General features: G+C 36.4%; 3 protein-coding genes across 3 annotated transcripts in view; 2 read left to right on the top strand and 1 right to left on the bottom strand.

The window, feature by feature from the left end:
• The window catches only part of LOC106140826 (uncharacterized), a 346,955-nt gene that overhangs the window by 136,605 nt on the left and 195,882 nt on the right, over window positions 1-14,468 (bottom strand). The window lies entirely within an intron of this gene.
• Window positions 968-3,484, top strand: LOC106140824 (tubulin alpha chain). The gene is made up of 5 exons (XM_060945590.1): window positions 968-976; window positions 1,625-1,835; window positions 2,124-2,596; window positions 2,698-3,054; window positions 3,193-3,484. The coding sequence occupies exons 1-5, from the start codon at window positions 968-970 to the stop codon at window positions 3,448-3,450; spliced, it is 1,308 nt and encodes a 435-aa protein (XP_060801573.1). The 3' UTR covers window positions 3,451-3,484.
• LOC106140831 (cytochrome c oxidase assembly protein COX15 homolog) lies at window positions 4,053-12,697 on the top strand. The gene is made up of 9 exons (XM_060945333.1): window positions 4,053-4,219; window positions 4,606-4,771; window positions 6,127-6,259; window positions 7,362-7,494; window positions 8,084-8,270; window positions 9,168-9,429; window positions 9,728-9,883; window positions 11,289-11,398; window positions 12,031-12,697. The coding sequence occupies exons 2-9, from the start codon at window positions 4,607-4,609 to the stop codon at window positions 12,169-12,171; spliced, it is 1,287 nt and encodes a 428-aa protein (XP_060801316.1). The 5' UTR covers window positions 4,053-4,219; window position 4,606; the 3' UTR covers window positions 12,172-12,697.

Genomic DNA, 14,468 nt, shown 5'->3' with positions numbered 1-14,468 from the left:
TTTCTTCATGACATAACTACCAACAATGTTTTCGTTAACAAGTTACGAGTTAAAAAAAGTTACGAAATCTATTGGATGTTGGTATGTTTAATTAAAAGAAATGACCAATGAAATTCATCCCCCAGGTACAGCCTGCAGCAAAGCAGATATAAGTTCGAAATATAATAGGAAACCAGCTCATAATGTTCTATCATTCATTCAAACTTGTCATTTGTCAATCAGTTAGATGTCAAGTACATTTTTTTAGACTTGAACCAAAACCATGAGAACTAAGAATTAATCCAAAGAACTAAGAATAAAGTACCTAGCCCTAAAGTAATAAACACAATAAGGACTAATTTTAATTATTATAGTTTAAAATTATAACTAGCTTTTACAAGAAGCTTCGCTCCCGTAGGAAATTTTAGAAAAAAAGTTTATATTACTTTCGAAGGTCTGTTTTTACTTTAAGCCTTTTAATATATTTGTGCCAAATTTGGTGAAAATCAGAGCAATAGTTTTTGAGTTTATTCGTATTACAGACATACAAAACTATAAATGTTTTCTCTTCATTAATAATGTAGGTTAAGTAGGTACTCTAAGTGGTTTACAGTTTGACCGCATCCTGTTCTTCTTTCTATCCTATACCCTTACATACAATACTCGTAATTACTAAAAAATGTCCTATTAATTGAACAACATCTTTATATATACGTCAGTCTGTTTATAAATGAAAAGGTAATTTTGGTATATTATGAAAGTACAAGAGGCCTACCATGACATCTTAAATCTGACCTGACGGTAATGGTACCAATTGGCAAAATATAGTGCTTATTGTAATGTACTACTACTACTATCTACGCTTCTATTCGTAGCCCCAGTAGTCGCCATTTTATCGCGCGAAAAACTATCGCTGTTTTATTTTTACGTGAAACAGGACTAACAACAATTTTTCGCCCGATAAAAACAGCGTCATGCGTGCCATACGATGGGGCTGGTACCAAACCATGATACCAAATAATGTCTTCTCCTCAGCCACATAGATGATTATAAACAAAATCGTGTCGTCATGTCCTTTTGTCATAATGCAACAACAATAATGTCACTTTGATATTTAGTATATTTTATAAACAAAATTATAAAATAATCATGTAAAAATTAATTACTTAACATAAACATTGGTTCAAAATTCTGCGTGTAAATATCAACATTCTAAATTCATGGCCGTAAGTGTCTACTTTCTTCAAATGATCTGTCGAACTAGTCTATCTCTATCTGAGCCCCATCGCATCGAAATCCGTCTATTAGCTAGTCAATACTAGGAGTCTCTATAAAAAGGAGGCTTTTCAGTATCGGGTCCGTCTGGTTTTCGCCTCTCCGCTCCACTTTATCTCTTTAGATGGAGTGGTGTTGTGCTTGAGGTGCGGAGACCATGGGAAAACCCATGGATGCCGTCAGAGGTAACTATCACTTTTACCATTATTTCTATATGAAAACCACTATTATTTCATATAGAAATAATAATAAATCTGATCGTCGTAACTCAGGAAAGAGTAAATAAGTAGGTACTTACATAGTCGAAGTACTTAGTATTCAAACCTTCAGCCCTTTCAATATCGCTCACAATGCAAATTCTTGTCTTTAGAAAGAAGTTATTCATATCCATATTGGACAAGCTGGTGTTCAAGTGGCGAATGCTTGTTGGGAGTTGTATTGCTTAGAGCATGGGGTGCGACCAGACGGCATCTTGGCATTCGGTGACGATGATAACAGCAGTGGCACATTCTTCAGTGGAACTGGCGCCGGGAAGGTGATACCAAGAGTTGTAATGATAGACCTGGAGCCAACGCCTATAGGCAAGTGCTCAAATACTATTTTTTTTACTTGTATAAATGAAGCACTTACTTGGGAAAGACAATCTTTGCAAGTTTTAATGTCACGTTTTTACCGTTATTCCATCGTCACTGTTGGATCTATGAAGAAATGCAATCGGAAATGCCCCTAAATTATAACAGTCCAGTACCATTAGCGTGCTTACCCGTTCGTATTCATCATCTTGCTCTCTAGCTAACTCTATATCATTAAAAGCTTTTTTATTATTTTCTACATTTCAATGTTTTCATTTGATGCCACAAATTTTCCAGATGAAATAAGAACAGGCACTTATCGCCAACTCTTTCACCCTAATTCTTTACTGACTGGCAAAGAAGATGCTGCCAGTAACTTTGCTCGAGGATATTTCGGAGTTGGACGAGAGATGATTGATCTGGCTCTGAACAGAATTCGGCTCACAGCTGAAGAGTGCTCACATCTTCAAGGATTTATCATCTTCCGTTCTTTCGGAGGTGGAACTGGATCTGGGTTCACTGCTCTGCTACTAGAAGGGCTTACAAAAGATTATGGAAAGTTGTCCAAAATCGAATTCGCAATATACCCAGCTCCACAAATATCGCCCATTATTGTTGAGCCATATAATGCCGTACTTACAACTCACGCTTGCATGAATACTGAAGATGTCTGCTTTATTTTTGATAACGAAGCTCTCTACGATATTTTGGCTAGATCTTTAGATGTGCCGAGACCCACTTATACAAATTTAAATAGACTTATCGCTCAGGTAAACTTTACTCGTAAACTATGTATGTAGTAGGTATACTTAGGTATAGGTACTGGAATTTCGAAATTGCTGCGGCCTCCCTAATTATTTTTTCATTGTAGGTGGTGTCTTGCATGACTGCTTCTTTGCGATTCCAAGGTTCTCTTAACGTGGAACTAGTGGAGTTCAGGACAAACCTTATACCATATCCTCGAATCCACTTCCCACTAGTCACGTTTGCTCCATTTGTGCCTCCTAGCCGCGGTTTGCATGAGTCCAATACCACTCATCAGCTCATGATGTCTTGCTTTGAACCTGCTAATCAGATGGTAAAATGCGATCCCAGACAAGGCAGCTACATGTCTTGTTGCTTATTGTTCAGGGGAGATGTTAGTACTAACGATATCAATTCGGCAATCAATCAAATCAAACAAATGAAGGCAATAAAATTTGTTTCTTGGTCTCCCACAGGATTTAAGGTAAGTGATAAATAGGAACTTTTTATAGTGCTTTAAAACTTTGTCATACTTATAATGGAAAGCTATTGTTCACTCCGAAATTTTGACGGAACAAAGGCTCTTATTAAAGATTTTTTTTTTATTAATTGTCATTTTCAGATTGGTGTGAACAACCAACCACCGACGACAGTTCCGGGTGGTGACTTAGCAGCTTTGGAAAGAGCAGTGGTTATGGTGTCAAATAATTCAGCGGTACGAGTTGCCTGGGAGAGACTTGCCAGAAAGTTTTCGCTGATGTATGCCAAGAGAGCGTTTGTGCACCATTATGTGGGGGAAGGAATTGAGGAAGGAGAGTTCAAAAATGCTTTGCAGAATGTGAAGGCATTGTCCAATGACTATTTGGAAATGGAAGATTAATAATGTTTTGGTTTACGTAAAATGATATTGTGACTTTTTATTTACGACGTGGGTGCAAAAATCAAATAATAAAATAAAATAGCGTGTCCAGAAATCCTAATCCTAAAGCACAGTGATGCATTGTTGGTATTTTGAATGGAGACAATTATTCAATATTTTGTAGCTACAAAAGTTTTTATGAAATATTTGTTCAAGTGCATGTGATCGATGAACAGCTAATAAACTTGGGATGGCAACCTGTCACTATTTGAATCTCAATCACATTACTATGCCATAATGTACCGCTGAACGTGGCCTTTTAGTCTTTTCATGACTGTTGGCTCCGTCTTCCCCAAGGGATATAAACGTGACGTGATAAGTATGTATGTATGCACGTAATCGCTTTTGTTTAGGTACTGTGGCACACGTGGCATAAGTTGCATTTATGCCACCTGGGCCGCAAATTAGAAAAAAATTACGTATTTCCATAAGTCCCCTAACAGTTCATTGAAACTAGTAACAAAATAGATCTTTGCTACTTACTGCCAAACGTAGAGTAAGTTTGACAAAATTTATTAAAGTAATTGTCAAATTGACATTGTCACATCGTCTAATTTATCAAAAATCTTGGTTTTATGTTGGTAGGTTAATTTGTTTGATCCATTTGATTGTTCATATTTTGATTCCGCGTAATATTTTTATTATTGTGTTATATCCATAATCTCTACACATAGTGAACAAGTGAATTAAGAAGACTGTTTGCATTTTATTTTGGTATAAGATATTCCAGGTAAGTTCACATAAATAATAGTTTACCTAGGAACGTAACCTGCACAAATATTTCTATTGCATTATGATAAAAATCTACCCATCGCGTTTGTAAGTGCACTTAATTTTATCTCAATGTAAACATGTTGTAGGCTATATTTTATCATTGATATTAAGTATCTTTAATGGCATCGACATAATGCGCAAATTGTGCAATAGTTCAGTTATTATGGACCAGTTGTTTACTAATAGACCTGTTACGATTAAACATGGGGATTGTTATGAGAAAACATGTTCTTAGTATCATTTGACGGAGATCTGACGATCAGTTTAGCCAAAATAAAGGCATTTAGTTAAACATCACACCACAGCCATTGAGTTTTACTGAGCAATTTATTACCTTCCCAGCATGCTGATAGTGTCCCACCTCTGTCGCTGCTCTCAGCCGCTGCGAGCTGTGCAGAGCAAGCTGCTGCTGTCTGGCACCCGGAACAGCTTCAATGGCTTAAGCAGCAGACAGCTTGTGACCCCAGTCAGAAATGCTAATGGCAGATTGGGAAATAAAGGATTTAGGGTAAGCTATATCTTATACTGAATGTGGATGAAGCAAAGGAAGTATGCAGGGATCGTGGCAAGTGGAAAGAGGTAGTCTCTGCCTACCCCTCCGGGAAAGAGGCGTGAGTTTATGTATGTATGTATGTATATCTTATACTAGACCTTGGCATGGGAGCTCACTCATGTGGGAATTTTCTAGGAGAAACATAGCTAATGTTACTTCCAACAGTCTGTCAAATTAGTCCTGAGTTAAATTGTTAAATGCATATCTCTTCCCTCTGAAATTTGTGTTTTTTGTTAAAGAACTATACAAAAAAAAAAAACAGAAATATAAATATAGAAAAAGACCAAGAAACAGGACTTTGGCCAGCAGTGGGATTTATGTAACTTAAAAATAATTAACTGTTTTAAGTGCTGTCAGCAGATGATTTTCATATAGAAGCCAGCTGCTCAGTTTATTAACAAATGTATTTCACACAGTATTTGTCCAAGACATTAATTGATTAATCATTAATAGTTTAGTTATCTTACAAGCATATGGGATCTAATTTTCGGAAGCATGTCGAACCTTATAAAAAAATATGTGACCATGCATACTTTTATAAGTATGCATGGTCACTTAATATTTTTTTTAATTAGTTCTTTTTCTGTGAATTAATGGGACCCCTTCCACTATTAACCAATCCCAGTTTCGAACTACTTGATTGTCCTAAAATTGGTGCAAGCTATCAGTCTTAGCAATGATAATCTTAAATCTTTGTCCGTGTGGTTCACAGCACTTTAGAATAGGACTCTTAATTTCTTTCCCATGGATGTTGTATAAGGCGACTAAGGAAATAGGTGCATATTCATCAAGCTTCCTTGCTGGCCTGCTAGCAAACTAAAACATAGTGTGTAGGGTGCTTCTTAATCACAATCAAGGGAAAAGCTAATAAAGTTGGGAGTCTTCTTTTAGGTGATGGGCTGGCAACCTGTCACCATCTGATTCTAAATTCTATCACTAAGCCATACAGCTTAACAAGGCCTTACAGACTATTAAAGACTTGACTCTACCCCATAATGAAGCAAGGTGTGATTTTCGTATGTAAGCATATTATTATATACATATAATCACGTTTATATCCCTTGCGGGGTAAACAGAGTGAATAGTCTTGAAAATATTGATAGGCCTTGTTCAGCTGTTTAATTAATGATAGAATTGAGATTCAAATAGTGACAGGTAAAATAAGAATCCCAAGTCTATGAGCCTATCCCTTAGTCGCCTTTTACGACATCCATAGGGAAGAGATGGAGTGGTCCTATTCACTTTTCTATTGGTGCCAGGGAACCATACGGCACAGTATGTAAGAATAAATCTTAAAACTTCTTTTACAGTTAAGTGAACTAGTCAAATCAAATGGCATTGTGGCCCGCCTCTGCTCATCGGCCCCTAAGCCGAAGCCCCCCAAAGTGGTTGGCTACTGGCTCCTCGGCTGCAGCGGCATGGTCTTCACAGCGGTAGTCCTAGGTATGGTGGCAGGTTACCTGGTATTGTTGTATAGCATTTATCACGTCGTCAATTTGGCTTTGAAGACCACTAATGGTAGTAAATAGGAAAGTTGAATTCCATTTCCAGTCGCATTCCATCAGTATTTTATTTTAAACTTAATGATGTACATGAAATCATACCTCTTTTCTGAAGGGGTAGACTGACACCTTTCCATTCCATTATCGATGTTTTGGTATAAAGTCATGCTAAAAATAGATTTATTTTCATAATAGGATGAAAATAAAGGAATGTACCATAAATGACGTCAAAGACATGTTTTGCCGTTTTGAAATGTGCACATTTAAACCTGTGTTCGATTATAATAACAAAAGGTTATTTATTGTTAATTCGAACGATTGTGATAAATATAGATCTTTTATTGTTATTATATGTCATTTATTAACTACTAATAATGGTACCTATTCAGTACCTGAAAAATAATTTATATTACATTAATCATAAATAAGGTATTACTTAAAGTATTATTTATAGATTGACATATGTTTCGGGTTGGAAATGATTGTAAATAATTCGAAATAAATCAATTTATTGGTAAATTCATGTTGTTTTCTTTGAATAATATACCTTCACTATAGAAATTTGTGTATTAATAAATACTTGTAATTATCTGTTAGATTAGAATGAAGGTCATCTCAGACTTAAAATTAAGCCAATATTTTTAAGTCCACGTGATTTAGCACTCAATAACTAAAATTTTGATCCTTATCTGTATAAATAAGAAGGCCAGTGACTGAGCTGACGAACCATGTCACTGATCGCTTATCATTCCTTAGTAGTTACGCTCAAATGAAATCATCTAGTTTTACAGTAAGAAACATTTATTTGCAAACTTTCTTAAACTTATTTATATTTTTTATTACTCCGATGAACGCTTTTACGTGTCTGCGAAACTCTGTCTACCCCATACGGGATGAAGACGTGATGTATGTATGTCTCTGTAATACTTTAACATAATTCAAACAAAATTCAATATATGTACTTACTATAACAAAATGACAGCTTTGAAATGTAGTATGGAAACTTGAGCCTACAGGATCCTCTTAAAATGATTATTTTCCAGGTGGAGTGACTCGCTTGACCGAGTCGGGGCTGTCCATGGTGACGTGGCGACTGCTGGGGGAGAAGCTGCCCACCAGCGAAGAGGAGTGGGTGCGAGAGTTTGAGAAGTACCAACAGTACCCGGAATATAAATAGTAAGGTTTCTTTTTTCTTATCATATTAACAAGGTATAGGTATATTTTATTGTAATCGTCTGTTTAGATGTTCAGGTCTTCGTGAGACTTGTTTAGCTCTATGTTTCTCGTGAGAGATAAAGAATTATGAGTGTACGTATTTCGTCATCTCAGTGGTAGGTAGTGACCTGCATCCATATTTACAAGGTTGAAAGACCACCATTCTGCATTGGTTGCTCTTGTACTTTTATGCTTTATTCCTTTAACATCTATAGGAAAGGAAAGATGGCAGGTCCTGTTCCTCCTTAAGTCAAAGAATAAATTATTCTCATTTTAAGCTTGAAAAATAAACTTATAAATATATATACTTACTTATAAACTTGGGATTCTTCTTTTAGGCGATGGGTTAGTAACCTTTTGAATCTCAATTCTATATTAGCCAAATAGCTGAAGGTGACCTATCAGTCTTTACAAGACTGTTGGCTCTGTATACCCTGCAGGGGATATAGACGTTATTATATGTATGTATGTTAAGCTTGAAATTGTAGATTCAGACTTAAAAGGAAATAAATATTAATAAATAAGTGAATGATAATAATTTTGTCCACAGCAAAAACCAGCACATCACGCTATCGGAGTTCAAATGGATCTGGTGGATGGAGTACGCGCACAGGACGTGGGGCCGCGCTATCGGCGCCGCCGTGTTCGTCCCCGCCGCCTTGTTCTGGGCGCGCGGGCTGCTGGACCGGCCCATGAAGCTGCGGGTGGGGGTCTACTGCGCCCTGGTGGCTGCCCAGGTCAGTTTCAAACAAGGAAATGGAAATACCGTGCTTTGCCGTGTGGTACCCGGCACCAATACAAAAAAGAATAGGACCACTCCATCTCTTCCCCATGGATGTCGTAAAAGGCGACTAAGGGATAGGCTTACAAACTTGGGATTCTTTTCTAGGCGATGGGCTAGCAACCTGTCACGATTTGAATCTCAATTCTATCATTAAGCCAAATAGCTGAACGTGGCCATTCAGTCTTTTTAAGACTGTTGGCTCTGTCTACCCCGCAAGGGATATAGACGTGACTATATGTATGTATGAAATGGAAATACAGGGCTTATTTTCATCATCTTTCTCGATTTTGTCTTGGTTACGTTTTCTATGAGTAAGGCTGTGTACATTTATAATCAAGATGCATGGGTGGATAAATCAAGTTATGACACGAAGCGACTCTTATAGAAGTAATTCTGTTTACAGGGGAAACTAACCCAGCTAGAATCATGGTCATTCTCTCTCATCTCTGTGGTTGCACCCTCCATAGAAGTTTTTCCTTCCGACTCTTCACTAAATAAATAAATACGGGACAAATTACACAGATTGAGTTAGCCTCACTGTCTGCTTTCTTGGTCCGGTTTCGGCGTCCTGAGTTTTCAGTCCATTGGCTCGCATGTCACCTTTTGCGACGTTCAGCCATGATCTCTCCGGCCTGCCCCTCTACCTGGGCCCAGCGGAGATGGCATGATTATGGACATTGCACTGGATAAAGTGCTTATCCCTTTATACTTATACCTATCCTAGAGGTGATAACTGAACAGCTGATACTGCAGCACATCAAACTTTCATGATCTTCTGATTGTCATTTAAAAGTGGACCTTTGCCTCATACAAATTAACAACTTTATTAACCTTAAAATTGTCCTTTCAGGGCCTCATGGGCTGGTACATGGTGAAGTCAGGTCTAGAAGACCGTTTCCAAGGTCCGTCAGACGTGCCCAGGGTGTCTCAGTACCGCCTCGCGGCGCACCTCGGGCTCGCCTTCGTCCTGTACTCGGGGCTGCTCGCCGGCGCCCTGAGGGTGCTCCGCCCCGTGCCCCCGGCGGCGGTGCTGCAGAAACTACAGGGACTGAAGGGCGTCACGGCCTTGGCACATTCTGTGAAGGCTATGGCGTTTTTCACGGCTTTGTCAGGTAATTATCTGGTGGAAAAGGAGGGTGACCATGGCATCACAATAAAAATAGTGTTACAGGAATATTGATAGTTAAAAAATTATCCTTATTTTAGTTATATAAAAAAACCAAACTTCTATTTTTGATTGATTTTATGTTTGACGAAATATTTGGCTTTTAACCAAATAGTTCCGAGTTCGAACCCCGGACATGTCATGATGGAAAAAGAGATAAACACTCCTAACCTGTTTAGTTTAGTTACCATCTTTTTCTAACTCGTTTGCTAAATTTTTACAACATGACATTCCTCCCCTCCCAGGCGCCTTCGTAGCAGGCCTGGATGCAGGCCTGGTATACAACTCGTTCCCCAAGATGGGCGACCGCTGGGTACCGGCGGACATCTTGGATTTCTCGCCGACGATACGCAATTTCACTGAAAATCCTGTTACGGTGCAATTCGACCATCGGATATTAGGTAAGTGAGGGTTTAACCCTTAAATAAAATTGATTCTTGTATGATTTATTGAGATGGTTAATATTTGGAACTAGACAAAAGTTGCTAGATATAAAGTTATCTTAAGTAAGTTTGTGAGTTTTTTTTAACTGATTCTATTAGTTTTGTTACACTTGATAGTCGGAATAGATTCAAATTATCAGTAAAATTTTAAATTTGTTATTTTATGACATTAACAAAAACCCCTGTATCAAGTTGTTTTGATAACTATGTACTATAAAAATTTGTTTTGTTATATTTATGTTCTTTACTTTACAATTGTTTACATGTAACAGTGGTGAAGTTTTCAATAATATTCAGATCAAAATTTTTTCAACTGGTTTTTATACTTGGCTCCATACAATATCGAGTCAAAGGTTATGTCAAAGGCTTCTATTTATGGTCTAATCTGTCGATTTTTAATGCATCTAGCAATTTTTATAGTTGTAATTGATTCATTAAATCGTCATGATTTTTTTCTATAATACGAGGGTTAAACTGAAAGTTTTTAGAAAATCAAAAACTGAGCATTCTACTATAATATATAGTTTATTATATCTTTTCAAAATAGTGCCCCTTTACGGCAATACATCGTGCATCCGATGGAACCATTGGGAGAAGTACCTTGCCCACTCTTCCTTAGGTGTCACTTCGAAGGCCCTTTCAAACGCAGCGACTGCTTCCTCAGCGTTCACAAAACGTTTACCGCGAAGTTTTTCTTTTATTTTGGGGAATAAATAGAAATCACAAGGTGCAAGGTCGGGGCTGTATGGCGGGTGACCCAGTAATTCCACATTTGATGTCTCGCAAAAGTATATGGTTCGCCTGGCGGTGTGCGCCGAGGCGTTGTCGTGATGAAGGAGGATTCTGCTGCGAGGTCGTTTCTCCCGAACTTTTTCAAAGACAAGTGAACTAACTTTCTTGTTAACTTACACCGAAAGTCATAAAAAATCATTGCACGAAAATTTTCTCGCGTTAAATTCATATTTTTGGCACGAATTATTTTCACTTTGCCGCCAAATTGCACAAATAATGACACTTGAATGAAATTTTTACTCATTATTATTGCTAAAGAGTTCCATTTTTGAAATCCGAATTCATTTTTTTATTATATAAATAACAAATGGCCAGTTCTAAAAACTTTCAGTGTCGCCCTCGTAATAATAACGAGATAAGATTTGTTTGTTTGTAACGAATAAACTCAAAAACTACAGAAGCGATTTTGACTAAAGGTACACAATATAATAAGCTCTGTAAGAACAACAGGTTATATTTTTTGGAAATTGTCACGGTAGCGAAACCCCGCGCAAAAGTTAGTTAATTGTTTTTTCCTGAATTCCTTTTTAATGTTTTTTTTTATGTTTATATGTTATTTAAATTGAAAAAGGCACAACAACATTAGCGCTGGCGAGCGCGCTGTGGCTGTCGTCGCGGCGCAAGCTACCCAAAGTGGCCGCGCGCGCCGCCGCCGCCGTGGGCGCCATGGCGTGGCTGCAGGTAATATAATTACGTCTATGTCACTTGCTGGGTGGACAGAGCAAACAGTCTGAAGGAGACTGATAGGTCACGTCCAACTGTTTGGCTTAATGATAGAATTGACATTCAAATAGTATTATATATAACGCAAAATAGTCCCAATTCCATCCATATCTCATCTAAGTACTCACATAGGTATGTCAGATCTTTAATACGTACGGGCTCAAATCGAGAGCTAATTTAAAAAAGAAATCAAGATTTATTATTAGCTAGACGGCTCCGCGGGCGTAAAACGGAAAATCCCGTTGTCACCTGGTCCTGCAGGAATTTCCAAAAAATCCTTTCTTAGCGGACGTCCTGGTTCACAATATACCTTTCTGACAAATTTCATCATTATCAACCTAGTGTGGTTTTCAAGATATGGTGATGAGCTAGTATTTCTCGCTTAAATATATGTAAAGATAAAAAAAATATTGAAATTGATACCATCCCAATCCCTAATTATGCAGGTTTGTCAGATGTCTTATTTAATATCGTTATACCGCCCACTCATCCCATATAACGTTAATTTTTTATCATTACATTAATTTCTACGTAACAATAAAAAAATAAACATGATGAGATTTATTTCAACTAATGTTCTTACCCCACAGGTGGGCCTAGGAATCCTGACGCTGCTACATTACGTGCCCACGCCCCTGGCCGCCTCCCACCAATCGGGATCGCTGATGTTGTTGTCTCTGGCAATTTGGTTGACGCACGAAATTAAACTGCTCAAATATATACCCAAGTAGACTTGAATAAAATGTTATATACCTAAGTAATTCTTACTTTTAATTTTCAGCGGGTTAAAACAGCTGTCAAACTAAAACATTTTGAGTTCTATATCTGTGTAGCTCTTATTTTTTGTAATTGTAGATTCCGTTCTGCCGATGTAGTATAATACGCGCGACGCCGATTTTATGGCGCGAAAGCGAAAAGAAAGAAAAAGTAATTCGAACTATTGTTTTAATTTTTTAATTAAGTTTATTACCAATGGCCAATGTATATCGCCGTGATTAATTTGTAACACCCACCGCTTCCAAAAGTTTTTTGAAGGAGTATTTATTTTTATTAAATTAGTTTTTCGAAAATATTGAAGCAGTGTATTATTTTGTAGGGTATGATTCTTCGAAATTTGTTAATTGAAGACAGTAAAATGAACGATTTTATACATTTCAAAATCAAATAAGTTTACTAATTTAGCAAACTTTCTTTGTAAGTAGATATTTTTAGTCTTAAATCTAGTTACAATGATATCAGATAAAAAGCATTTTCTATTCAGTTTTTTATCAGCATTTTGTACGCACATAACAAATATATTATTTGTTAATAAAAAATAATTCTTATTGAACTTTTGTGTTTCAATGCAAACTTTAAGACATTTTTTTTGAACGTCGACGTAGCGGTAATGTGCATCTTAAGGTGCACTTGTAGGGTGGCCTTAAACCCCAAAACATCAGATGTAAAAAAACATCCAAGACAAGACGGTGACACTCGATTAGAAGTCTTTTTCGAGGTCAAAATCTGATCGAGACTTTCTTGAAGACTTATGGAGCGTCGGGGCTGACTGTGCTTTATTAATTTTATGTTAAAAGGTACACATAGAAACAGCTTATACAATGTTGTGATTTTTATATAATGTTCCAAAAAGATGATAGAAATTTCCACCAAGTACAAAAAAATATAACACTTGGTTATCTAGTTAGATTAATGTCTTGTTGGAGACACGGTGCCACTAAGTAATTGAAGGGCAAAGGAAAACAAAGGCTGCGGTTAAATCAATATTTACTTGAAACAATACTAAACAAATTGACAGTAGAGAATAAAACTATTTAAAAAGTACAAGTTAAAAGAAAAACGGTGCTTGCAGTCCCTTTTCACACATTTTCTGTAATACGTAGAAATATATTATATACTTAGTTTTATTTTTCAACACAATAGTTATTGTTATAATTAAACAATTGGTTAACAAAAAATATATATATAATATATAATTATAAATATAGGATAAACTGTTAAATATTTGAACAAACATAATACATATTACTACAACTATTACAATATATTATATATTACAATAGCTTACATTGTTAAACCACAAATGTATCATTTATATCACAATAACTGTTATTTGAAAAATAAAACTAAATATGTCTAGATCATATAATTAGATACACTCAGCGAGCTGTCATAAAGGACACCTATATTTTCGAAATCAGTCATTTTAATTGGTCCTAAACCACATTTACTATCAAAAACGATGTGAAAAGGGCATCGGTGTCAGGGATATGGTGTAACAAACAAACATACAATTTACATCGAATCACTGCATGACGTGCAACAGGGCACACGGAACGGACAGTCTACGAAAACGTACGTATATCACTATATATTTATAAAACTCTCTTAAAGCTACACTCACTTAGCGGAGAATTTACAATCCCTTAGCTTTGAAGATATGAGGCGCATCGCGTTTCTTTATTTATTAGAAAAGGACAACCAAAAATAACGAAAAAGAAAACATATTAATAATTATGGACAAGAGCATATCAAGTACATTTTTAAGCAAAAACGTACATCATGATAACTTTCTGTCATAATAACGGAAAGGTTTGTGCGCGTTGTACACGTATTCGTCCTTATAGCAACAAAAAATATTCAAATATAAGTAAAATATTCAGGTCATTTAAATATAATAATTCATAGGACACACTTAATCGAATGTCAAAGTGAAATAATTTCATTGCGAATTTGTTATCAAGAAAACGATGCGCCTTACATATAAACAGATTTTACGCTACTCAACCTGCAACATTCTAAAAATTATTATTCATACGGCCTTTTAGACTCTTTGTGTGTATTTCGAGTACACTCAACCAATAATACTTTAAAATGGATTGTAAAAATTTTTAATAACGGTTTACCAATGCAAGCTCCGCTAAAAAATCCGGCTTTTCGAATGCTTATAAAGTCTGTTTTCCACCAGCATATTACAGATTGAAATAATATTTTTGATAACCAATTCTGGAACACCCCGGAGCTTAACCGA

This window comes from Amyelois transitella, chromosome 8, assembly GCF_032362555.1.
Source record: "Amyelois transitella isolate CPQ chromosome 8, ilAmyTran1.1, whole genome shotgun sequence".
Classification (NCBI taxonomy): domain Eukaryota; kingdom Metazoa; phylum Arthropoda; class Insecta; order Lepidoptera; family Pyralidae; genus Amyelois; species Amyelois transitella.
Note: the sequence above shows the minus strand (reverse complement) of the source record. Positions and strands in the feature narration are given on the sequence as shown.